Here is a 26,091-nt window from a genome sequence, read left to right as displayed (position 1 = left end):
GTACACTTTGCATTTGTTTTGTTTTTCAACCCCACAAAATTACAGTGGCTACGGGCAGGTTTTTATAAGACCAATCAGTGAGCTAAACATATCTCAGTCAACGCAGTTAAAAAACAAAAAAAATAATTATCATAAATGAAAAATAGGCGATAAGCAACTCTTGAATGTCAAAGCACTGGGGCGGTAACGGTCGCTAAGGTCGCAAGCGTTCGTGTAGACCAGTCATTCACAACAAGCGCAGCAGGGCTTTTACGTCGTTATTCCAACGCAGGAGCGCTTGGGGTCTTGGATAGAGCATGTCGCTTCAAGCGAATCATGCTACACCGCTGAACCCATATATCGAGATTCATCAATAGGCAGCGACCACACAATTTTCTCACTGCTCAATACTCCCACCAGTCGTGCGAGACCGTACGCAGCATTCCTGGCCATTGCTATTTGGATTGAACGTAGAAACATTCATGATTGTGACATTTACGCGCCACATATTACTATTCATTAAAAACAATATATTATCATATTTGGTAGCACCATGATGAGGCATCAGTGCAAGCCAATGATTAATGTCATAGCAATATTAGATAGACACTGTGACCGGAACAAAAGAGTGATGCTAGAGGCTTCTCCCAATAACATAATACAGATTGAAATGCATCACTAATCTTCCCTCTTGTTCGACAAGGAGATACATTTCCTCCAAAAAACAAACTGATTGTGGCACCCCTTTGTCTTCTCCCTTTTTCTTGGTAATCAATTTTTCTTGTGTATAAATTTACCTGATCGCGTTTACCTTCTGTGTATGAGTATTTCAAGACTCATTTGAGAGTGAGCGTGGTATGTGTTGCATCTTTGTCATTTTCGTTGTATTTCGCGCAACACTATCTAAAATGAAAAAATACCGTGGGCCAACGAAGTCACGAGTAAGCCTTGTGAGATTGAAGCGAAAATTGGGAGAGCTCGTTGAAGTGCATTGCACTCATCTTATGAGGCAAGAATGTAATCGGAACTTTCACTAGAAAAGTTTTCGCCGATAGCACAGAGAGAGACAGAGAATCCAGAAGACGCATGTCAACTGCTCTTATCACTACTTTGTTTTAGGGTCGAAGCACCTTAGGATCGAGCCTTCTCACTCCAATGTCCGTTGTCCTGGCTTGCACATGCTGGGGGCGCCGGCCATGAGCGCGCCTGTCTTTGGTAGAAGAGGAGAACGTTTATCGCGGGTGCGTTCGTGGCACGCTGTTTCTTTCGGTGCGGCCTTAACGAAGCTCGTCTCAAGGCGTCACCGCTGTGCATTTTTTTGCAACAAAATTGAAACAATTGAACATTTCTTTTTATTCTGTCGTCGTTACTCTGATAAGAGAAAAAGAATTTTAGTAGCTACATCACAAAAGCTAGGGGTACAAGTAAATGTAGCAGTACTCTGATCACTTGGCGCCACTTCGCTTGGTTACTGCCACAGAGATATATGATCCACTGTGTTTGAGTTTGACTACCTCAATGCAACTAAAAGATTACCATGCTAGTGAACCCTAACCTTTTCGGATCTTTAGTTTATAATTAGTAGTGATGTCTGTCAAGAACAAGAGATGGTTTGACCACTTGCTCAGCAAACATTTCTAATTATTGGCAGTAATATTTCTAAACTAATTTTTTAGATTTGCTATAATTTCATTTTAGTTTCATTTAAGTATCCCGGCGTCCGGTTCTTGGCCCGTCCCCCTCTGTGGGTGAGCGCCATCCATCTGAAGTCATCAGCATCAGCGGCAACCCAAGAGCTATAAAGCGCGCTCGCTACTGGCTCTCTCTATTATAGTCATGGAGTGCACTTTGTTATGAATGAAGACATGACGGATTGCAGTGCGGCTTTGCGGCAACGCATTCCAGAGTATCGGGATCGCAGAGTGGCTGCAGCACGGTAGCGCAGACAAGTGCATTCAGACTTGTGGACTCGTGAAGCTGCAGCGAAAAGCAGCGTTGGCAAGCCAAACCGGAGCTGAGGGCTCGCGAAACTGCAGCAGCCCGGGAATATTAGCTTCTCAAATTGCAGGTCAAGATTACATACCAGAACCTTTAGGTTTACATTTCACTGACTGTAGGGCGGTCATAATGAAAGAAAAACACTGCCCACATTTGAATACCATATCCGCATTGTAATTGATAAAAACCTTTGTAATACTTTACATAGGTGGTGTTACGTCTTGCCATCTTCAAGTGGGGGATGTACGAAGGTTAATAATCCCCCGGAGTTTCGCCCTCTCGCCATCATTCACTTCGTGGATATGCTGTGATTTTTGTTTTGGCAATCGAACTTCCTATATAATACCATTTGGCCCTGAGGGCATAGTAAATGAATAAATAAACAATGAAAGACTCACTCTGTCAATGATTTCACGTATCATGCCGTTCCACTCTCCCGAAGCGTTGCTGCCGTAGGCGTTGTCTTTTACGAGGTGCATCTCGTACTGGAAGCCGATCTTTCGTGCCAGTGCATCCATGAGGTCCACCGCGTAACCCTCGAAGCGATCGTTGCCGGTGCGCAGATGGGCATCCTTTTTGAGCATGGTGTACGGCGGGTTCTGCGTTAAGAGGCGTAAAAGTCCCTCTGACACTTGCCAATAGCATCTCGGATTGGAAAACTCCCCTGGGCAGTTCGACGGAGAGTCACAATGTCTGAGACAGTGTATTTACGTCAAAGTAAAAAAAAAACATTATTACCTTTCGTGAGACAGAGAAAGCAAAGTCCAGCAGCAGAAGAAGAAAGTCTGGACGCAACAAGTACCTACTAACTTTTAAAATTATTATGTACCAAATACCTAAACAGTTGTCTTGTTTTAAAATCTCATCAGCCTTTTGTACGATATATGCGTTAAGGGCAGGTTCATACGGGTTTCTCAGAAAGAAAGCTCCCAAAGTAACAAAATACCTTTGACCTTGTGTTCCCAAGTATTAGATTCTATTCTGACACTAATGCCTTTTCCGGGGAGCTCTTTCGACAATGTCAAGTAAAAAACGAAGCCAGGAGACGGCAGAGCAAAGGTGAAAATGTCGACAACTGGCATCATGATTCACCCCTTCCCGCGAAACTGTAGCACAGTGCATAGCGAAAAAGCAATTCGCGAGTCCAACCTTAAAAAGATCACCTAGTGCAAACGAAGGCTCTTTTTTGCCGAGGCTGTGAATGATGGCAGTCGAGATGAAATGCCGCTGTCTAGCGTGCTGACGCGGTGGGCAACGTCGTTAGTGCAGCCTTTGATTGATTGATTGATTGATTGATTGATTGATTGATTGATTGACTGATTGATTGATTGATTGATTGATTGATTGATTGATTGATTGATTGATTGATATGTGGAGTTTAACGTTCCAAAACCACCATATGATTATGAGAGACGCCGTAGTGGAGAGCTCCAGAAATTTCGACCACCTGGGGTTCTTTAACGTGCACCGAAATCTGAGCACATGGGCCTACAACATTTCCACCTCCATCAGAAATGCAGTTGCCGCAGTCGGGATTCGATCCCGCGAGCTTAGCCGCTAGACCGCCACGGCGGGGCATGTAGCCTCTGTTTACATAAGTGTGCACATGTGGCGTATGGACTAATTAAATCAGTATGGCCTTATAAATCAATGTTTCTCAAACGGGAGTATGCGAACGCAACGGGGTTCGCAGACTCCTGTTTGAAATTAGCAGTACAACAAATTCTTCGGAGTCACACCGAGTCCCGCGACAGCATCCTTTTCCGACTTTTGTTATGCTTCACCGCATACCTTTTTCGCATTGCAGCGAGGCTGACCCATGTTTCTCCATTTTCAAAGGGTGGTTGTAAAGCTTCGGTTGCAGTTTTTTACGGTATATGCATGAAAACATGTATTGCTTGTGCGTGAGAAAACACGACTCGAAATAGGCTGAATAGGCCTGCAGATCGCACCACTTAGTGACAAGTTGTTAAGATCATATGACTGTGGCACTTCTGATCATTCCTTGCGGGATATAAATAGGAGGCTCCTATTTGACGCTGCGTGTTGTGTGAACCTATGACATGCCCCACCAATTTTTAACATAAAAATATTTTATGCCGGGGCCCACCAGGCTCCTTTGACGGGTTTCCGCCACGGATAGGATGCTCTAAAAGGTTAACTAAAATTACAAAGAACAAAAAACGTTCCGTGGCCCGACGTCGAATGTATACTACTTGTAGCACTCAGCAACTTCAGCATTTTTTCATCATCAGTAGCAATATGGCTCTAAAGGCGCGCGTTCGGCACTCTAAACGCTCATTCAGACTAAGTATTCTGGCCGTAGAAAGCGCTCCGAATCCGATTCCGTGCGGCCAGTTCCGTCGAAAAGGCCCCTTGCGCACCGATCGCCATGGGACCGAATTTTGCGGGATCTGCCACCCGATCGGCTCGCCGCAAACCAATATAAGTGCTATAGTCGTGGAACATGAAAAAATGGCTGTCAAGTCTGACTCTGCTGACAGCCGCAGCCAGTGTGCCCGTCACTTCGAGCTACGCAATATTTCCGGCACCAGTATATGTTGTATATTTGGCTGCAGCCACCGTGTTGTCAAGGCTTTGCTAAGAAATTCATTGACTGTAGCATGTATTACATCCCACACTGCGTGTTGAGAAACTCGTGTACAGTGCCTAATGAAGGAAAAGAAGCTTTGAACGCTGGTCACATTGTCTGCTGCGGTGTGAGAGAATACATGTACAGCTTTGTGAACGCTGCTCGTGCCCCGGCCGGGGAAAATTGAGCAGCCGTGCTCGTGAAAAGCAAGAAATCTTTCATTTGACTGCATGGCGTCTTAACAGCAGAATCCAACATATTTCGTGATTTTTCTAGCTTAGCAAAAAACAATGAAGAGTAAATCATTGCTACTACGACTCCCAGTACCTGTCCGACTTCGGTAGTTCACTAGTGAATTCTGAATAACCGTAGTAGAAATTGCCAGTGACAGAATATAAAGCACCAGCGAACCACCAAAGTGAGGCCTACTGAACGATGGCATGAACTGGCTGCGTGGGCATCCCCTAAACGACAGTTACGACGGATGCCGCATGGTGACGCCACTATCTCTGAAAGTTGCGGCAATGCCGGTTGTGGATACAGCTACACCAAGCAGAGTGCTTGCTAAAAGACAACTTGTGGAATACATTGGTAACGAACTCGATTGGCTGGTAAATATACGAGTTTCTCTGCCTATCAACCGGGAAGAGCAGACACAACGAGTCAAATCAACCGGGAAAAGCAGACACAAACCGAAAAGCTGGTGGGCTGAGGAACTTAAGGGAGCCATAGTAAGAAGTCAGGAAGCCTCCAGGGAACACAGCTATGCTAAATAGAGGGGTAAACCGGAATATGATATCAAAAAGAAATGGGACAACTTTTTGAGATGCAGAAGGGAAGCGTCTGATTTGATCAGTGAAAAGATTAAAATAAAGGGGGCCCCATAGATGGCGGAACTGAACAAAAAGTGTAGAAAGGCCGCTGCAATGTTTTGGAACTATCTCAATTTTCTGAGTAATAAGACAAGCATCAGAAAAAGGTACATAACTACAGTTGAAGGGGTAAGACTAGAAGGGGATGAGGTTATGGAGTATAGAAAAACAACGATGACAGAAAATTGTAAACACCAAGAAAGCGCTGCATGCACCATACCAGATGAGGATGGACCAATTAGCTCAGTGGCTCTACTGGGACAACAATAGTGGGAAATGGCAGAAAAAAGAGTTTCTAATAGCACATCAACAGGCCCTGACGGCATCCCAATCATGCTAATAATGAAACTAGGACCAAACGCAAAGTAAACATTAAAAGAGGCAGCGAGCAAAGTAATAATGTATGGTGAAGCTCCCAATGGGTGGAAACTAAGCAAGATGAGCATAATCTATAAAGGAGAGTGTGACAAAGAAGATATAAACAACTACCGTCGTATTACAGTGACATCAGTAGTTTACAGGCTGGTGATGCAGATAGTAAAGGAACGAATACAGACATAGATAAAGAATGAGGGGGTGCTGGAAGAACTACAAATTGGGTTCCGTAAACGAAGGAGATTGGAGGACAAACTGTTTTTATTGATGCAGTGTACTGAAATAGCGGAAAAAAAACACAGGCCCCTGTGGCTGGCATTTCTAGATATCAAGGGGGCTTACGATAGTGTGATTCAAAAAGAGTTGTGGCGAATACTGGACACACTAGATGGTAAATATGGAATAACTAATCTTCTAAAGAATATCAATAAAAGTAACAAGGTAGTTATCAAATGGGAAACGGGTATCTGAACTTTTAGAGATACAACGCGGGCTTCGACAGGGATGTCTCTTGTGACCTTTCTTGTTTATGCTGTATCTCGAGGGACCAGAAGCCAAATTAGAGGGGAGTCAACTCAGATTCAGCCTCTCATTTGCCAAGCAAGGAAAACGCATTGAACAGTCATTACCAGCGTTGATGTATGGAGATGATATCGTAATAATCGCCGACAATAAGGAAGATCTGCAGAAATTGATAGACATCTGTGGTAATGAGGGAGATAGGTCAAATTCGAAGTTCAGCAGTGAAACATCGGCAATCGTGATTTTAATGATAACAAAGGCAGTGAGCATAAGATACAGAAAGTCACGCTAGAAATTGTGAATAAATACAAATACTTGGGCGTATGGTTAAATAACGGGGCTGAGTATCTAGGGGAGCACGAAAGATACGCAATGATTAAGGGCACCAGAAATGCAGCTGTAATAAAAAATAGGGCACTGTGGAACCACAATAGGTATGACGTTGTGAGAGGGATTTGGAAAGGTGTCATGGTTCCGGGTTTGAAGTTTGGCATTGTGGTCTTGAGCATGAAATCAGAAGTTCAATCAAGACTGGAAATTGAACAAGGCATAGGTAGATTTGGTTTGGGAGCACACGGGAATACCCCAAATCAGGGGATACAGGGAGACATAGGATGGACATCGTTTGATTGCAGGGAAGCTAGAAGCAAGATAGAACTTGAGGAGCGATTGAGAAAAATGGGAGAGGAGCGTTGAGCTAGAAATGTTTTTAACTACTTGTTCATGAAGAATGTCGATACTAAATAGAGGAAACAAACTCACAAAGTGTCAAGCAAGTATTTAGACATCAGCAGAATACCAAGCCAAAATGAAACATCGGTTAAGAAGACGGTGAAGGAAACAGAGAGGGGCATGTGGAAGATGGGAATGCTTACTTAATCATCACTGGGGACGTAACAATCTTTTAAGCAGAAAATTGCATAGAAAAAGATCTGCGATAATTTTCGGGGTAGTTCTCTGCTCTACAAAGCTAGAACGGGAGTATTGCGGACCAAGGTGTACCGAGCAAAACACGAAGGCACAGACACGGTATGTAGTGCATGTGGAGAGGAGAAGGAAATGGCTAAACATTTGATATTGCTTTATAAAGGGCTCCACCCTATTGTCGAAGATAATGGCGCCGAGTTTTTCAGAGCAGTGGGGTTTAGGGACAGTGAAGGCAAAATGGACTTTAAACGGGTTGAAATAACTAGGAGGAGGTTAACTGATTGGTGGCTACAATCGAGGGGCGAGGGAAATTCAATTCTTAAACATACAGTGATAGTACCTAACTTTATGGCTGGTGGCGTGAGCCACCGCCCGAGCTAAAGGGCCAGCCGGATATATTCATCCATTCATTCATCGCGTCCAGAATACCATTCACTAGTTTTCTCATGCAAAACATCAAAAAATAAATGTGTTATTCACTCTCTCCAGATGGAAGACTCGCCTTTCGACGAATTTGCAGTCAAACATGCAGATACGGGGCTATTTCTCTCTCTCTCTCTCTCTCTCTCTTTCAATCACGGCAACTGGTGCCTTTTCACTTTCTCCTGTCTACAAGAGGTCCCCGTAGTATACATGGCTGATGATGACTGTCTTATATCATTTTCGGCTGCCTTCGTGTCAAAAAGAGAAAGAGCATTGTGAACAAACCACTTGTGAACAAAGAATCAGGGTAGTCATCTGGCTCTAAACAGCGCAGATTGTGGATTCTCGCCAAACTTTCGCGCTTGCTGTATTCTGAGCAGGCAAGAGGATGATCAGGATGATACGCTTGATAGAAGAAGCTTTCACTATCCACAAAAAGAAAGGTTCACCGTGCGTCATAATGCCGCTATTATCTCTCAAAAAATAGAGGTCATGCATCTACAAGGCACTCTTTAGTTTCCCGAGTTTCAATACGACAATAAAGATGCTCTGATCGTCTTCTCTTAGACTATGCGGCTTTGTGCATGCGGTGATGGCTGCTTTCTTGCCTAGTTTTATCACATTCGTGCAGTAAAATTTATAAGTGTGAATGCACTTTATAAGCGACCCTGAATCCGCCGTCCGCGGTGCGCCTCCTTTTCTCCCCTAGCAACGGCATGAGGAGCGGAGAGGAGCATCTGTAGCAACGGCGCAGCGACGTCACACACCACGTAATGCGCGTGCTCCGCCCTCCGCACCGTGGCTGTGCGCGTCCGCGCAGCCACGACTTGCTCGAGATCGGCAAGTCGTCATAGGTATGGATCCATCGCAGGCATCAACCTCGACTGCGATACCTCCAACAACGATACAACGCAATCGAATGCGACCATTGCACGCGTCGTTGAAGATGTCGCGCCGGTTGAAGACAAGGCAGCGCAGCGAAGGGCCCGTGATGCCGAGCGCAAGCGGGCGAAGCGGGCCGCGGACATAAACATCACTATAGTGCGAATTTACTCTCACATATACGCGTAAACTCACCAAGATTTCCCGATAGGGTCTAATGGTTCCGAGGAATCGCAATGTGATCACACGGGGGAGTTTACGTTAACTCACTGGCGAATGCCAACGGATTTTAACTTTACTCCCCCTCGTAGCATCACCCCGTGTATTCGCACTTAACCATGTTCACCTCCGGGGAAGTGCTCGGGAGTTTTTTACTTTATTTTTTACTCATATATACTGCGATCTTTCTTGATCTTGGCAGTATGGTACATAAACAGGTGAACTCAACAGAAAAATAGCAATAGGAAACGGAGATATGAATATCTTTATACACACGCTTTCGAGAAAAAAGAAGAAGGCAAGCGATGTTATTCTAACAAATTTCAAATTGAGCAGAGAATCCGTTTAGCACAAATAAAAAAGCACATGAGACATCTCAGCTTGACAAGGAAACTGATTACTATTGAAGGTGTGACTCAAATTGTGATGGTGACCCTTGTGTGTCAGTTTTATCAGGCAGTTTGTTTCAATTGACTACTGTTCTTGGAAAGAAAGAGTAATTGTAACAGTTGACACGTGTAGTGAAAGGAGTAACGGCTAGTGAGTGTGTGTGCCTGGTAAAGTTACAGTTGTTAGTTCAGCGCTGGTGTGGTCACTGGTTCTTTTCTTCTTCCTCTTTTTTTTTGCTTTGCAGTTCACTTATCTGTCTTATCATACAGCACACCACAGAGTGCATTTCTCTTCAATTGTATACGTAAGGCGAATGCCAATGTAACATCAAACCTTAAGTTAGCCTTCAGGCATCAGTAGAGTGGACGTGTGTGGTAAGCTCACATTATGCAAAAAAAAATGCTTCTATATTGTTGCAAGGTTTTAGCTTGGTGATGATAATTTGTTTCTATATTAATTTTCATGACTTAGAGGTGTTCGCGTTAACCAACAGCCAGTCACAGACACAACACAGATGTCCGAACTCCAGAGAGAGACACTCGCGCTCATACCAAGCGTTCATTCTTCTCATAGATCACTGGGAACGTCGCCTTTAGCGTCGGCCGCTCAACACTTCGGGTCTTCTCGCAACCGCTGTTGTGTTTCCCGTTCTCTTGTATCATCTCGTTGTACGTACTCGGGGTCTTCCGCTCACCACCATCGCTTCACAGCAATTTCTTGGGCTAACTGCTGCCTTTTTTTAGAGGAGTTGTGGTGAGTATTGCGACTCATCCTATTTCATTCGCTCATATTCGTTTATGATTATAAGAGTGTTCTTGATCGAATCAGAAGGAATATTTCGCTAACAGGATCGTTCTTATAAAACCATTCTGTTCACACACACACGTCCGTCCACCTCACAGTGCTTCGCTCAAAGCCAAGAAATCCAGCATATAAAGCTCCTGATTGAGTGTTTTGCATAAAATATATTCTTATACTGTTATTGAGATCTGTTCGAGATTTTTCTTCACGTTAATAACGCGAAAGCCTTTCCTGCCAAGCAAACGCCAAAAAAAACCTTCGCTGTCGGCATCAACATGAACGTTGCGGAAAGTCACACGCATGGAGATAACGTCATGAGGACGACAGGGTGACCTCACTGCTGGCCAGGATACTCGACGTCAATATTACGTGATCTTGATTGACTTAGCATGCTTACGAGACAGCTCAACGAAAGTAAGCACGGAGTGCTGACAAAAAAGACGACACTAGTGTGCGACGGGCGTCGTTTCTCGTTTCGTTGAGCCCACGTGAGGTATGACGGAACCTTCAGAAAACGGGAATAGAGGAGAGATACACAAAAAATGTCCCTTTCAAATATAACACGGATGTGTATAAATTGCTATGTATTGTTTCATTTTCTTTTTTCCCTTCCCGGACGTGGCTTGCGAGACCTACAAGTTGTTTCCAGTGTTGTTTGTGTGTGTGGAAGAGTATAATGCGATTTTTGTTTCTGCTCGAGAGTTGTTCGTGCATATTTTTTGTTAAAATTGTGCCTATGGTTTCTTTTTCTCTTTTTTAGTGCTATATGACTGTGTAACATTGATCTCATGTGTAGTATTAGATTTTTATGTACACTTTTGTATTTGTAAATGCTGCTGCTGTATGGGTGGCATGGCCCAGTCAGGCAGTGTTTGCCTTTGTGCCTTTGTGCCGGTGTGGCAGAATGCCGTGTGCTTGAGTCCCATGGTTTTTTGTGAATAATTTTCATTGCGCTTGCAAAGCGCGGTCTCCTGCAGGTGGGCGATGGAGGTAGAGCTCTACAGAAGACTAGCGGCACTGGAACGACCATGGGTGCTGCTTCCAGGAAGCGCTACAGCTCCGAGAGTGTCACTGACAGTGATGACACCGAACCCTACAACGTCAGCAGTGATGAATCAGGAGACGACAACTTCGAGCTCGTCAGAAACCACAAAAGAAAGGGACGATTTCTGAGTACATCACTCAATTCGAGTAAGCCCACCATGCGATCTTCGCGAACTACCGAAGTATTAACCATTCTTTTTGTGCCAGTTCTCGCTAGTGATAACATGAGACGCCTTAACCGGCAAGCCGTGTCTGTACAGAGGCACTGGTGCCGAATGAAGTAAAGGAAGTAAGAGTGAATAGCCGCAAGAACATCCTAGCAATTGATGTCAATCATGTGACTGCGCTTGACAGATTGCGTGAAGTACAGAGCTTAATGGGATGAAAGTCCACTCTTATATACAGCTGGGCAAAGAAGTGAGCGTTGGGGTGATATATGATGTTGCCGAAACCTTTACCCATTCCGACCTACCAGTCTTGATTAGGCCGGCTTCGGAAGATGCCAATATTACAAGTATATGTCGTATCGGGACATCACCGTGCGTAAGAATTACATTTAAGGGCGTATCACTTCCATCACACGTAAAATTGGGCCACTTCCAACACGTAGTTCGCCCTTTTATACCAAAACCACTTCAGAGCTGGAAGTGCATGAAGTTAGGTCACGTAAGTGGTGTGTGCACGAACTCTACTGTCTTTTCCCGATGCACTGGCCACCAAAACAAGGACAAATGCCAGGCCACAACTCTGAAGTGCTAAAATTAATTGCAAAGGGCCACATGATGCCTCTTCGAAGGACTGTCTTTTATTCGAAAAGAGCTAACAATACTGAAGAAAAGGTCCAGAGATGACATCTCACACCGAGAAGCAGCTGCATTCATTACGTGACGACGGTCCCGTCACCGGCACTGCACCAAAGCCACCGAAACCTCGTCGCCTCGCGAAGCACGTCCAAAACCACCTCCACCTTTCCCACTCTGGCCAAGCGCTGTTGGTTCTAAGAACAAAGGCGCTTCTGCTAGCAGAGGAGCTGACGCTTCATCCTTATTACCCAGTCAGAGCACAGCAGTTTTAAAGGAAAATGATGCCTCTACCAGTAATGCAGGTGACGCTTGGCCCGAACTCCCACAGATACATGCGCCTGATGCGAGGAATCAGACTTCGACAGTGAGGGACACTCATCGGTACCTCATAAGTTGAAGGACGAAGGACAATTTATCGGCATGGTCAGCACCCTGGTCAGCGCTATGCGCGTGCTGCTGAGCAAGATGCAGACACCGACAGCTCAAAGCATGTTGCAACTGCTCGACACCATGACTCCACTTTTCGCAAGACTTGAGCCTGCTGCTTGAGAACGCAAGCGGCAAGATTTTGGGTACATGGAATCACGCATACAAGTTAATGCAACGAATGTGCTCAATTGATTAAGACACGGATGTGACTCACAGTCTGTGATGTTAAGCACATAACAGCTGTTTTGTCGATGGCATGAGTGACATATTTCTCCTTCTCCCTCTCTCTCTAGCTTTTATTCCCATTACCCTCTCCCCAGTGCAAGGTAGCCTACCAGGCTCAGCCATGGTTCACCTCCCTGCCTTTCCTTAGTTCATATTCTCTCTCTCTCTTGTAATTGTTCTTAATAAACACATAAATAAATAAATAAATAAATAAATAAGGAAACTTACGTATGATCTTAGGGAATGCATCGTCTTAAAACTTGACTGAAAAATGCATCACCTGAGAGCTTGGCTGGAATGGGCTTGACGACAGTTTAATTATTGACAGTGAGTCAGCTAAGTTTTTCAGCGTCTTTTGGAACCAATTTGTGGATAATATTGTACTTTATTATTGTATATTGTGCTTTGCCACCTGTGTAGCAGCCCACAAGGGCTTACAGCGTTGTAAAGAATAAAATAAATAACTAAATATAGAAATAAACTATTAAGTAAGGAAAATAAATTGATTAATAAATAAATCTTTTTCACGCTTGTCATGCTGTTGAATCCAGCGATTATGGCTCGCAAGTTTTAAACTCAAGATATAGAAGGATTTTTTAGTGAAATCACCTTCTTCATTTTCCTTTGTCTCGTTAAGCTTTTTTTTACGCGCTCTAAATTTTCAAGATAAGTCATCCTTAAAATGCCGATAAACAGGCTTTCTCTATCTTGCATGACCAGTATGCCGAAACAAGCCCTTACGAGAGCTTTGCTCTGAAACATGCCAAAACAAAAACTCGTTTCACTTTTGATAAAACCGCAGACTTGTGATGAACATTAGACCAGTATAGCTTAAAAAAAAAAAGAAAGCTCCATTTCACCAATGTCGGGCGTCGTTGCCCAAGGAAGATCAGAAGCAGCTGAGGCTAATGGAGATCAAACTTGTTGGGAAACGAGCAATATATAACACAAGAAAATTCCTGTGACATTTTGGAACTTTCATGTGAAAGAAAGTTTGTGAACAGATACATGAAAGTAAATGAAACAGGGAGAGCCTTAATGCACTAGCCTCAGTAGAGAGACGGTCATGCGATATTGTCGTACGCTTATTTTTTTTATTGAGCTCTGCTTTGAACTTTTAAAGTTCGCAGTATTGTAAAAAAGTTGAGTGAGGCAACTACCGTACCATGGTTAAAAGGCTTTTTGGACTGACACGTAAAAGCACGACACAAAAAAGAAACTCAAGCGGCAAAACATGCTCTCTTTTTTCTTCAAAGCGCAATTATTGCAAACTGAGAGTGGTAATACCGTCATTATTGATCATGTCGCAAGCACTTTGGCCTTCTGGGACTCGGAATGAAAGCGTATCTAAAACAAAACATAAATGGTTCTCCTGAAATGGGGAACTTTCGCAACTACACCTTCGGGAACATGAGGTGACTGAACACCATGAAAATATTCTCGTTCTATTCAGTATTTTGCGCAACACTATTTACCGGAGAATTTTGCTTAGTATGCAGCGAAACATGAAGAAGATAAGGAGACATTCTCCGCCCATATAATCCCGAGTTGATTCAGGCAGTCTGTACTGGCTTGAAGGATAAAGTTACATGCAAAGAACCACAAGCTACATGCAGTGTTTACAATTCTGTAATTCACTCATGTATTAACTGTCAAGGAAGAAACAAAATTTCTGGGGCTGCTTTCTTTTTTTTTTGACGCAACATCAATGGAAAACAGCAAACAGTAAAGCCAATGAAGGTTTGGGGAATGCTGATTGGGCTATTTTAAGTACACAAAAATAATTATGAAATAAGTGTGAAGGAAGTGAAGTGAAAGAAAAGAAAACGTGCGGCCGGCAGGGACCGAGCAAGCAACCTACGGATCTATTCAACACTCCATCTATTCAACACTCCAAGTACCACCATCTCGCATTTTTTCATCATATATTCCCCATATAGAAGCACCGCTATCCAGCGGACATTCCACGGACTAAACGAGAGGTGGCACACGCACACTTTCTTACGGCTTGCGCTTCGGGTCTACTTCCCACCTTTAACCACCTCGAGTTCATGGTATATACTAGTTCATTGTATCCATGGCACCGCGGTTCAACGCTCGCTAAACCTTTCTAAAACTAAGGAGTTTACGCCCAGCGATTATAAACGTAGCAACCCTTTCTTGTCAGATAGTGCTCCATGTACATGCCAATGGCTGCTAATGGGGACCGCAGCGTGCGCGTTAACTAATAGCCGAATGCTCCTGTCTCCCAGTCCCCATTAGCAGCCATTGGCATGTACATTGAGCACTATTATTAATTGTTCAACAACGCACAGAAGAAATCTCTCACCGGCACCACCTTGGAGGTCAAAATGTTATACTTATTACATACTACAACGGCTACGAGGGACGAACGGGTGTCGCTGTAAGGAGCTTCGCTCTATAAAAGAAACACAACTCAGGCGCCGCGTATGCAAAACGCGGCAATCCTCACACACCGGCGACATTTGCAAACTCCGGGGTGAGGAGGAGGGGGGAAAAATGCAGAGGTTTGAGGTTACGCTCCTTCTATCCGTGAAAACGTTCTTTATAGGTAAACAATAGCGGACTGGCATTTACTGAATTAGATTTCGGTTTGGTAGTCGAGCGGCGACAAGCAGGATCGCCAGTGTGCTTACTTGTGTCATGGTAAACGGGCGTGTGCTTCCATAGCGAAAGAAACTTCGTGGGTGAGTGCACGCAACAAACAATTCACAGCATATTCACGGAGAAAGTGATGATGAGTTGGGCGAAGCTTCGCGGGCTCTTAGCTCGAGATCCACCTGCCTTTTTGCGTGTTTCACCACCGCCTTTCGCGCACGCATCTCGAACGCGTTCGTCCGTTCATCTGTCCGTCCATCTGTCCGCCCATCCGTCCATCTGTTCATCCGTCCATCTGTCCGCCCGTCCGTCCATCTGTTCATCCGTCCATCCGTCTGTCTGTTCATCCGTCCATCCGTCTGTCTGTTCATCCGTCCATCCGTCCGTCCATCCGTCCGTCCATCTGTCCGTCTGTCTGTCTGTTCGACCGTCCATCCGTCCGTCCATCCGCCCGTTCGTCTGTCTGTCTGTCTGTCTGTCTGTCTGTCTGTCTGTCTGTCTGTCTGTCTGTCTGTCTGTCTGTCCGTTCCTCCGTACGTCCGTCTGTCTGTCTGTCTATCTAGGACAATGAGCAGACAGACGGGGTGGCTACAACAGCGGGGGGCTGAGCCACAACGTAAGCTGCTTCACCCCTAACACTGTGAAGCTGCGAGTGCGTCCAGAAAGTGATAAAAAATCTGAAGCCTATAACAATCCTTCGTCTCATCACCAACGAGACGGAAGCGGTATTTGTGAGTCTCCGAAATAGGAAACGCAACCACAGTGGCACCGTTTGTGTCAGCACAGTCCTTTAATACCGTTGTAGCATTGAAGGACTCTGGTGTCAGTAAGCGCCTGCGTGGAAACAGGCGTAATCACTTAAGCGGGGGCGACAAACAAGAGAGTAACGGATTGGTTGCCTCGGGTCGAGAGGCTAGTTCAGCAAGCAAAACAAGTCGCTAATGCTCTTTTATTGATTTATTTCGCACTTTTGGTGTGAATATCCATAATGTTACGATTCAGCAATCGTATATTTATCAAGTTTGGCATATTTTGATTTTTATCACAAAATCTCACTGTATTTTTGCAATAGAACACTGAGTGCTGAGTGAGTTGGAAATAGCCTAAACTAAGTACACTTTCAAGCAGTTTTGCTAAAATAGTTGAGAATTGCGTTTGTGTCGTTCTGTCTTTGCCTGCAGCTTGTAAGCACATTTACGAGGAGGCCGTGGTCCTACAATCCGTTTTGACACTTAGTCTGACGATGCATGAACCGAAAGGGAACGAATTGAGTATTGCAGAGTTTTCTGTTCAAATTAGTCCACAAACAATGCTGATGTATTTCTTAAGATAAACGTTTTCTGCTTTGGTTGTATTCACCATTGCTGCGCTTAAATTCTCTATGAGCAAAAAAAAACAGCTAGGGTATCTTAAGCACGCAAGTGTTCAAAACCTAGTGTAAAATCACACTGCAAAAATAAAATTCACTTCTTTGTCGGAAGCTTGATTTAGTGAAGGCAAAAATAGACCTGTTGACTGCGCGAGAACAGAGTGGGCTGACATAGATTCGAAAGCAGAAAGCTGGTTTTATGGACTGCCCCTGGGAGTGTCTTAGCGTCGGGGGAGCTCCCTGGATATCAAGAGAGAGAAACACAATAATCCCAAGTCGAGGATTAGTGGATTTCTGAGCAGTTGGAAGTATTTCTGCATATATCTACAAAAAAATGCTCAGTTGAAGGGCGTTCCCTTCGTCGTCGCGTTTCTGAGGAGCTGGCCGATACTGCAGCGAAGTTACGCATCGCATTGCGCGCTGAAACGCCGTCTCCCTTGATGAGAGCTTGGCAACATGTTACGTGAACGCTTCCAGCGTTTAATTGCCACCTCGTCTCTGGCGGCGGCTGCATGGCGTTGTAGGCACAACCCTTGTGCCCACCCCGAGGTGCTACGCTATGTGAGCAATCGTGTTTTGGGCAGTCACAATCACCTGTTTTTACGACCATGCAGACACCACCTACACAGCCGCTTCCTAAGCGTGATCGATCTCTCTTTCTGGCGCATTTTGAAGAGATGTCATGTTCGGCCATGCGGACAAACTGTGATATAATACCGCCTATGCTTAGAGGTTTGCCTCGGGTTCCTCGACAAGCTGCTGATTCTCTGCACGTCCCTCCATCAGTTGAAGAGGTAAAGGCAGCACTACAATCTATGAAACCGGGGACAGCCCCTGGTCCAGACGGTTTTCCAGTTGAATTTTACTTATCATTTTGGGATGAGCTTGGTACTGCATTAACCGCGGTTATCCGGCGATGTTTCGAGGATGGTGCCTTTCCATCAAGTTTTCGAGATGGACGCAATGTGCTTATTCCAAAAGGTGATGCTTCTTCTGTTAATCCTGAAGATTGGAGACCTATCCCGCTTCTTAACGTTGACTATAAGATATTCGCGACGGTGATCGTTCAACGTTTAAAGGCTCTGTTGAACACCCTGGTGGGTCATCACTAGGCTTCATCTATGCCTGGACGGGAAATACACAGTTTGTCCTTTACCACCCGGGATATCATAGCCTATACTCTGTCGCGATCTGCGCGTGGTCTCCTTGTGTCTTTAGACCAAGAGAAAGCATTTGACAGACTAGAGCACACGTATATCTTTAAAGTGCTCACAGCCCTTGGTTTTCCTGGTACTTTTGTTGAATTAATTAGACATACCTACTCTGGTATAAAAAGCACACTAGTTCTAGATGGTTGGGAGAGTGCTGCCTTTTCTATTACACGTGGGGTCCGTCAAGGATGCCCCTTGTCTTCTGTTCTATTTGTCTTCAGCCTTGAGCCATTTTTGTGTGCTCTAGAAGCAGATTCGCATGTCCGGGGTCTTGCGCTTCCCGGCAGCAGTACCGTAAAAATCACAGCTTTTGCTGACGACATAACCCTGTACCTTTCAGATGAAGATTGTCTTTCTCATAGCCTAAGTTTATTCTTCCAGTATGGGGACATTTCAGGTGCCGCGCTAAACGTCTCTAAATCCCGGAATTTGTTCATCGGCTATCCCAACTCCACACTTAGGTCCACATCTCTTCTTCAGCCGGCTGCGTCTCTTCGCATTTTAGGAATTCTATACAACCACTACGGCATTTGTAACTCCGTTTGGTCAAACGCCCTCGATGAAGTAAAACAGGAAATAGAGAACGCCCGGGAATTCGACTTCCCGCTTCTTGAGCGGAGGTACCTTGCGCAGACTGTGTTCTGCGGTCGCATTTGGTACCTTTCTGACGTGGAACAGCCGCCTTTACGCATCGTGAGGTCATTGCAGTCTGCCTTGTGTTCCTTCTTTTGGTCTGGCGGCACTGAGTTGGTTTCTCATGCGGTGTTAGGACAGCAGCGTTCCCAGGGAGGTTTTGCTTTCCCTTCGGTATCAATACGCTGCCGGCTATTGGCCCTGCGCTTCCTGTTGCGCCTCGTACAAGGAGAGGAATCCCCCGCGCGAACTCTGGCATAATATTTTCTAGGCACTCACCTTCGGTATTTATTGCCTAATGTGCACCTTAATCAGGGCCCACAATCATTAGTACTTCCTTCGTTTTATGCAACAGCTGTCGCGTTTTTTCATCCTATTCAGTCGACTTGCCCTGATTTAGATGTGTAAGACAATTCTATCGTTGACACAACAGCCGCGTTGTTGCTCCCGTTAGTTCCTCCAGCACGCCGCACCCGCTCTAGTCGTGTGTGTTGGAGCACGCTGACGGCATCATTCCTACCTGGCCACCTCCGGGACTTCAAGTGGCGGCTTGGGTGGGGCGTTTTTCCTACCCTTGACCGCCTAGAAAGGTAGAGAATGGTCCAGTCATCAACATGTCCGAACTGCTCCCTACGGGAAACAAATCAGCATGTGTTAAGGCAATGTGTCGCTGCTCGTGTTTTCTGGAGGGCCGTGCATGCAGGATTTTGTGGCCTCGGAGTAATCCGCTTTTTTTCTTCTGGACGTTGTTCTCGAGGCCGCCTTGCTTGCTTTCTTATTGTTGCTGGTGCCTACTGTCTGTGGCATAACCGTTGTGAAGCTGTTGCAGCAGGTCGTCGCCGCCGTGCTCTCTTCCCGATTTTGGAGCGACTGTACAAAGAAATACTATCTGTGTTGTCGGAGGAACTCTTCTTTCTGGGTGAGGAGGAATTCCTTCAACACTGGTCCTGCCGTTTTGTGTTCGTCTGTGAGAGACGTGTAAGGCTTGTTTTCAGGCCTGCCTGGTATTGGTAGGTTAATCTTTGTTTAGTACTCATACAAATACCTTGTAAATACTATGTAAATATCTGACATATAGATCTCTACATTTCATTTGTGTGTTCTTCGTTTACCATGTATTGTGCATATGTAGACGTTGTTTTTGTAACAATTCCTGTGTAGTTGGGTAAGTTGTGTATGTTGTGTTTCGTTTACATATGTACACAAATCTTTTTGTAACAACTTTTGGTGTGTCTGTGGATGTTGTGTTCTGTCGCAATGTTCTGTTAGATTGTAATTGATGTTCACTGTCTGTGAGAATAAATTTCTCTAAACAAAAAATGCAGTTCTCCTGCTGGGTACCTGATTCGTTGGGGAACGAGAGTAAGAAGCAATCGACCGTCCCTAAAAGCCTGGATGTGCAGCCGTAGAACTGTTTTGTTTTGTACAGATTATTCAAGTTGTGTTATTCAGAAGCCTCTCTTTCAAACAGAAGACAAAAAATAAAAACCAAGCCTGAAGCAAATTAAAGTTTTCACGAGTAACACGAAAAAATTTAGCCTTGTAACTCTATATTTTACGCTCTTTCCAACCACAGACAGCCAGAGATTCGTGCATGATATCTTTTTCTGCAGCCATGATTCCTAGATTACGTGAAAGATACATTTATTCCGATGTGTGTAGAAAATACAATGGGTGCTTAAGGCATTCGTCACTTACCACAATGGTGGAGACACGGAACGTTCTGTTCTGGATGACGTCAGTGAGCTCTTCCTGCTTTTGCTGCACGTAGCCACGGGCGAAGCGTATGCCCGTGCGACGTGTCCACGTGCCAACCTGGAAACGCAATCGTGGGACACTTTTGTTCGTAAATCTCATTTCAAACGAGGGTACATGAACCCACGCGCCAACAAGTGCATCGGGTAAGGAAGTGGCAAAACGGTATTGGGGTGTTTCGGAGCGCGAACTAGCCTTTGCCGAGCCGCTCACGTATTAAGATAGATAGTTCTAGCCTCGCCACCCCGTCACGGGCTTGTTGAATGATTAGGAATAGCGTTGCGTACGTATATTTTTTCACAAGCACATGAGCCACCATGGTATGGTTCGAACACCACCTCATGAATTACGGTACAAAGAGTAAACCTTCGAATCAGTATTTTAAGTTTACTTCTCGCTGTGAATCTTTGATTGATTTAACATTTATTTCAGCCCTGGAAAACTGTACTTCTAAAGGACTCTTCCATCTACAAGTTTCAATCACTTCAATGCTCGAAATCACAGCAAATCCGTTGTGTTTTTCCACAGGTGCCCAGACAATAGAAAAGATTATGTGCTACAATAGCTTTTTTCAGTATTTTCTATAAATATGTATGAAAACATGATTGCGTAATGGTGATTTTATGAACTTGATAATGCAACATTTCTTTCTTTAAGTTAAGTGAGGAGACATAAAATGTCTCCTTACTTAACTCGCGCAATTGCGTGGAACAGGATCCCAGCAGGCAACGTTGACGTACCTTCTCGAAGCCCCTTGATTTGAGCTCAATGACGTTCAGGGAGAAGTCAGTCCTCAATCCATCTTCGTCAAGACGTACGTAGCCAGTAAGCCCCTTTACGTGGACCTGCACTGATGCATCGATCACGTGTTTACTCAACTTTGTGCTTAAGCTGGAACTGACTGAGAACGCTGCTGCAAGAACACATTGGAAAGAATTACAACTGCAGCTTTCCTAGACAATAGGCGTGCCTTTGACACAGTCAGCCCCGTACATGTTTTGTACAGGTTATGTAGTCTAGGAATGAAGGGACGCCTACTTCGTTGGATTTCTGATTTTCTGACTGGCCAAACTGTATTCATGGCGATAAGCACTGGCAGAAGCACGCCACGAGGCCCCAAAGCAGGTGTACCCCAAGGAAATGCGTTAAGCCGTATACTATTTAACATAGTAATGCACCAACTGCCGACTTCCTTACCATCACCAGTACACATTTCAATGTACGCAGATGATATTTGCCTCGGGTCGTCAGGGCATGAATACAGGAAAGTACAGGATCTGCTTCAAGAAGGCATAGATATAACAGTGCGCTTTCTGACAGATTGTGGCATGAGCGTTTCAGTAGAAAAATCAGCGTTGTTACCTTTTACCAGAAGACGTCATGACCAGCTGCGCCTCTTGGTCAACCAGACTGTAATTCCTGTTGTGCGCAAGCATCGTTTCCTTGGCATAGCACTGAACCGCATGCTTACCTGGGGACCTCATATTTCCAACAACGAGGAGTGGATCAACTGGACACGGACTTTTCTCTGGTGTATTACAGGAACCGAATAGGGTGGCACATCAGAATCACTTCTGAGAGTTCATAGAGCTCTTGTTCGACAAGCTACCGCATATAGATTACCAGTGATGCAAAGTATGTCTCAGATAAATGAGCGTAAACTAAACAACATTGTAGCCCACAGTCTACGTACTTGCCTGGACTTACCGCGCTCAACTCACAGTGGCCGCATAACCGCAGAAGCGATAGAACCACCAATTCAAGTTCTTCGCATTAAAAAACTCTGCCGCCTTTTCCTCCGCTTATCGCAAAGTCATTATGCCCATCCGCTTCGTGAGAAATTATTCAAAGAAACGGGCGAATTGGTGACACCTTCCGAGCTTACGAGGCGGCACTTTAACAAGAACAATATTCGTTGCGTCCCGATATCAATTTTCCTCCTTGGCAGCTTACATCTCCTCCAGTCACTTTGGACATCAATGTGATAAAAAAATTCTCGACACACTACCTTGAGGCCAAATTTCTAATGCTTCAACAAATCTGCAATTACCAAGACAATTTCGCATTTGTTTTAATGAATGGCTCTACATTGGACGAAAGCTCGACTGCGGCTTTTCATATACCCGAATATAAGGTAGAAAAAGATTTCTGACTTTCTCGAAAGACATCGTCTACAGCAGCGGAGTTCGCTGCAATATTACAAGCTTCTAACTTCATTGCTCAAAGTCAGCAAAGACAAAACTGGGTAATTTATTGTGACTCCAAAGGAGCGCTGCAAATGATAAGGGATTTGTATTTTCATATAGATGATAGCACCATATATTAAATATTAGCAACAATCACCATCGGTTACCTGGGCGGCCACAAAATATGTTTTCAGTGGATCGCAAGCCACGTAAGAGTGCTAGGAAACGAAATTGCTGTCAAATTAGCCACTGCAGCACACAAAAAGATTCACGCGACAATAGCGCCCGTTTATTTTTCAGAGAGCAACAAGGTTCTTTCCGAACTGTGCCACAAATTATGCAAAGATTTCCAAACTGTGCCACAAATTATGCAAAGATACCAAGTGGATCCGTCTCTCCGATTTTCACCTAATACAAAGATCAATTGACCAATACGCTATTGCACCGTCTAAAACTGGGTGTTTCATACACAACTCACCTTTTATGCTGCATAAAAATAAGAACGTCCCCACACTGCGACCACTGCGATCAGTGATTGTGTCAAGCAGTTGTAAGCGTGTTGCAACTGCTTGACACCATCACTCCAGTTCTCGCAAGCCTTCAGAAGTCTGCTCCTTGACAACGCAAGCGGCACCATCATGGCTTCACCATCGGCAAGATTTTGGGTGCATGTAACCGCGCATAAAAGGTGATGCAACGAATGTCCTCAATTGATTAAGACACGGATGTGACTCGACGTCTGTGATATTAAGCACGTAACTGCCGTTTTGTCGGCGACATGAGTGACATTTCTCTCTCCCTCTCTCTCTCTCTAACTTTTATTCCCCTTACCCTCTCCCCAGTGCAAGGTAGTCTACCGGGTTCAGCCATGGTTAACCTCCCTGCCTTTTTTTCATTCTTATTCTCTCTCTCTCCGATCATGTCGGCGCGTCAGAGGAGCATATTCTTTTAGAATGTGCGCAATACGATCAACAACGCGTTGAACTGAGGGATCGCTTAAATCGACTTGACAGACGACCATTCTGGATTACAAAAATACTTGGACCGTGGCCACATTCGGATAATCAAAGGCGTGCAGTGAGCACCCTCCGCGATTTTTTTTATGAACACAAATCTAATTAACTGTTTTTAGTTCATATCATACCTTGCCGCTATCTGTACGGACTCTATCCGCAGTGTGATCCCGATATATAGTAACTGGACTATGACCCTACATGTTGGACACTGGACTTATTCATGCATTATATGCCCAATAATTCATATAGTATGGTAGATATTGCGTTTGATTAGTCTTTTTTCATATTTTATGCTTAATTTTGCTTTTCTGACTGTTTCTACTGTACATTACTTTTATGATGTTGGGATTGCCTGCTCTAATGTAGCCTACCTTCCCATGTACCGCCAAATATAAAAACTCAGACGTTTGAAACCGAGAAGTAAGGCTATATTAGGCGTTCTTTATGGCACAACAAAAGCTTGCGATGCGTTCCTTTCAGCCCACAGGCTCCACCGCGAGTTCGAAAACGCCGCCATGAAGTTGTTCTTTTAGCCAATTGTTCTGTCAAACCACAGCCCATCTTTGTATTACCAGAGTTCTTCAGTACTTCTATTGGTCGTCAAGCTTCGCCGTAACTCTATGAGAGAGTTGGTGCGCTCCGGGCGGAAGCCGCGGGGCAGCGTTGCATCACCACCCGGGACAACGGGCAGATTAGAGGGACGCTGGCTGCTGGGGTCACTGCATAATTTCGTGGTGTGTCATCGCTAACATTTCACCGTATGATTACTATTGTTCCTAGGGTGCTATGCCTTAATATTGGGAAGGATGCTATATACCTCCTGTGCACCTGGTTGTCGGTCCGGCTGCAAGTAAAATGACAAAAAAATGGCAGCATATCCATGGAGTGAATAATGGAGAGTGGGGCGAAGCATTCGTCCGTCCATGCGCCCGTCTGTGTGACCGTCCATGCGTCTGTTCGTGCGCCCGTCCCTGCGTTCGTTCATGCATCCGCCCCTGCGTCCGTTCATGCGTCCATCCATGCATCTGTCTGTGTGTCCGTTCGTCCATCTATTCAACACTCCAAGTCCCACCATCTCGCATCTTTTTATCATATATTCCCCATATAGAAGCACGGCCATTCAGTGGACATTCCAAGGACTAAACGAGAGGTGGCACACGCATACTTTCTTACGGCTTGCGCTTCGGGTCTACTTCCCACCTTCAACCACCTTGAGTTCATGGTATATACTAGTTCACTGTATTCATGTCACTGCGGCCCGATGCTCGCTAAACCTTTCTAAAACCAAGGAGTTTACGCCCAGCGAGTATAACGTAGCAACCTTTTCCTGTCAGATAGTGCTCAATGTACATGCCAGTGGCTGCTAATGTGAAATGAGAGACAGGCGGATTCAGCTTTTAATTTCTTACGGCTTGCGCTTCGTATCTGCTTCCCCCCTTAAACCACCTCGAATTCATTCATGGTATATACTAGTTCATTGTATTCATGGCGCTCCGGCTCAACGCTCGCTAAACCTTTCTAAAACTAAGGAGGTTACACCCAGCGAGTATAATGTAGCAACCCTTTCTTGTCCGATAGTGCTCAATGTACATGCCAATGGCTGCTAATGGGGATCGCAGCGTGCGCGTTGACTAAAAGCCAAATGCTCCTGTCTCTCATTTCCCATTAGCAGCCATTGGCATGTACATTGAGCACTATGTTTTATTGTTAAACAACGCACAGAAGAAATCTCTCACCGGCACCACCTTGGAGGTCAAATGTTATACCTATTTCGGGTATGTGCCACTGGTGGTTACGTACTACGAGGAACACCCAAGCCAATTGCCGCCGGCGTGCCTTGTGGCCGATACTGGGGAGAATGAGACGAGAGATCCTCGCGTTCCTCTCCGAGGAGCTTTTCTTCCTCGGGGAGCAAGAGTTTCTGCGGCATTGGTCATGCCCTTTCATCAAGGTGGAACACGAAAGGATACAACTCATTTTTCGACCGACTTGGTGCTAAGCAGCGCCCGTTGAGTTGTTATATATGATTTCATTTGTTACAAATTGTGTTTCATTTGGATCTATTGTATCGTTATACCCTTGTATCGTGATATCACATTGAATTCTTGTGTACATGTATGCCAACATAATCATGTATATTAGAGCAAATGTCTTCACTGTAACGTAGTGATGTTAGTCGTGAAATATAGATGTGCCGAAGTGTATGTGCCCTGTTACTGGAATGGTATGAAGCCTTTGTGTTCTGTACATGCTGTAAATAAATTTTTTCTAAACAAGGAGCTTCGCCCCTAAAAGTCTCCAAGGCCTCGCTGGCTACGCCGCAATCGCCCGCGCGCTCTGCGAGATGGAAAATATCATTCGCGACCAGTAATCGACGGACGGCTCAGTGCGCTCATGCCCATTGCGGATCGAAAAGATTGGTTCATTCGATTCTGACTTCGGCAATGGGACGCAAGTATACCACGATCAATGCTATCCGAGGACGATGCCCTGACTCCACATTGGATGCAACTCAGAAATTTCGCGCATGCCAACATGCAGTCATATTCCTATCCCGGCGCTTAGACTGCCGCCTAGCTTTTTCCTCACCCACGGAATTCCCAGTGGGCACCGTACCTCACTGTTCTCCTTTTGGGTCTGTTCACAAACTGGGACTGGCTTTGCGTTGTTCAAACGTCGTGAGTTCGAACCCTAGGTGTTTGTGAAGTTTACTTTTCGCCTTCTGTAGTTTCTTTTTAGCCCGTAACTAGAATATTTAATAAACAACAAAAAGCGACGGAAATAGCACCTCCTAACTTGTTATTGCCTTCATTACCACGC

The 26,091-nt window shown here is 44.9% G+C and overlaps 1 protein-coding gene across 1 annotated transcript in view; it reads right to left on the bottom strand.

Moving 5' to 3' along the window:
- Window positions 1-26,091, bottom strand: part of LOC119174229 (glutamate receptor ionotropic, kainate 2) — a 269,581-nt gene that overhangs the window by 71,257 nt on the left and 172,233 nt on the right. Inside the window, exons 8-10 of the mRNA XM_075895948.1 lie at window positions 20,810-20,914; window positions 20,013-20,129; window positions 2,376-2,576 (exon numbers count right to left, since the gene is read on the bottom strand). Of these exons, the coding sequence (XP_075752063.1) occupies window positions 2,376-2,576; window positions 20,013-20,129; window positions 20,810-20,914 (423 nt within the window). The remainder of the gene's footprint in view (window positions 1-2,375; window positions 2,577-20,012; window positions 20,130-20,809; window positions 20,915-26,091) is intronic.

This window comes from Rhipicephalus microplus, chromosome 5 (genome assembly GCF_043290135.1).
Source record: "Rhipicephalus microplus isolate Deutch F79 chromosome 5, USDA_Rmic, whole genome shotgun sequence".
Taxonomy (NCBI): Eukaryota; Metazoa; Arthropoda; class Arachnida; order Ixodida; family Ixodidae; genus Rhipicephalus; species Rhipicephalus microplus.
Note: the sequence above shows the minus strand (reverse complement) of the source record. Positions and strands in the feature narration are given on the sequence as shown.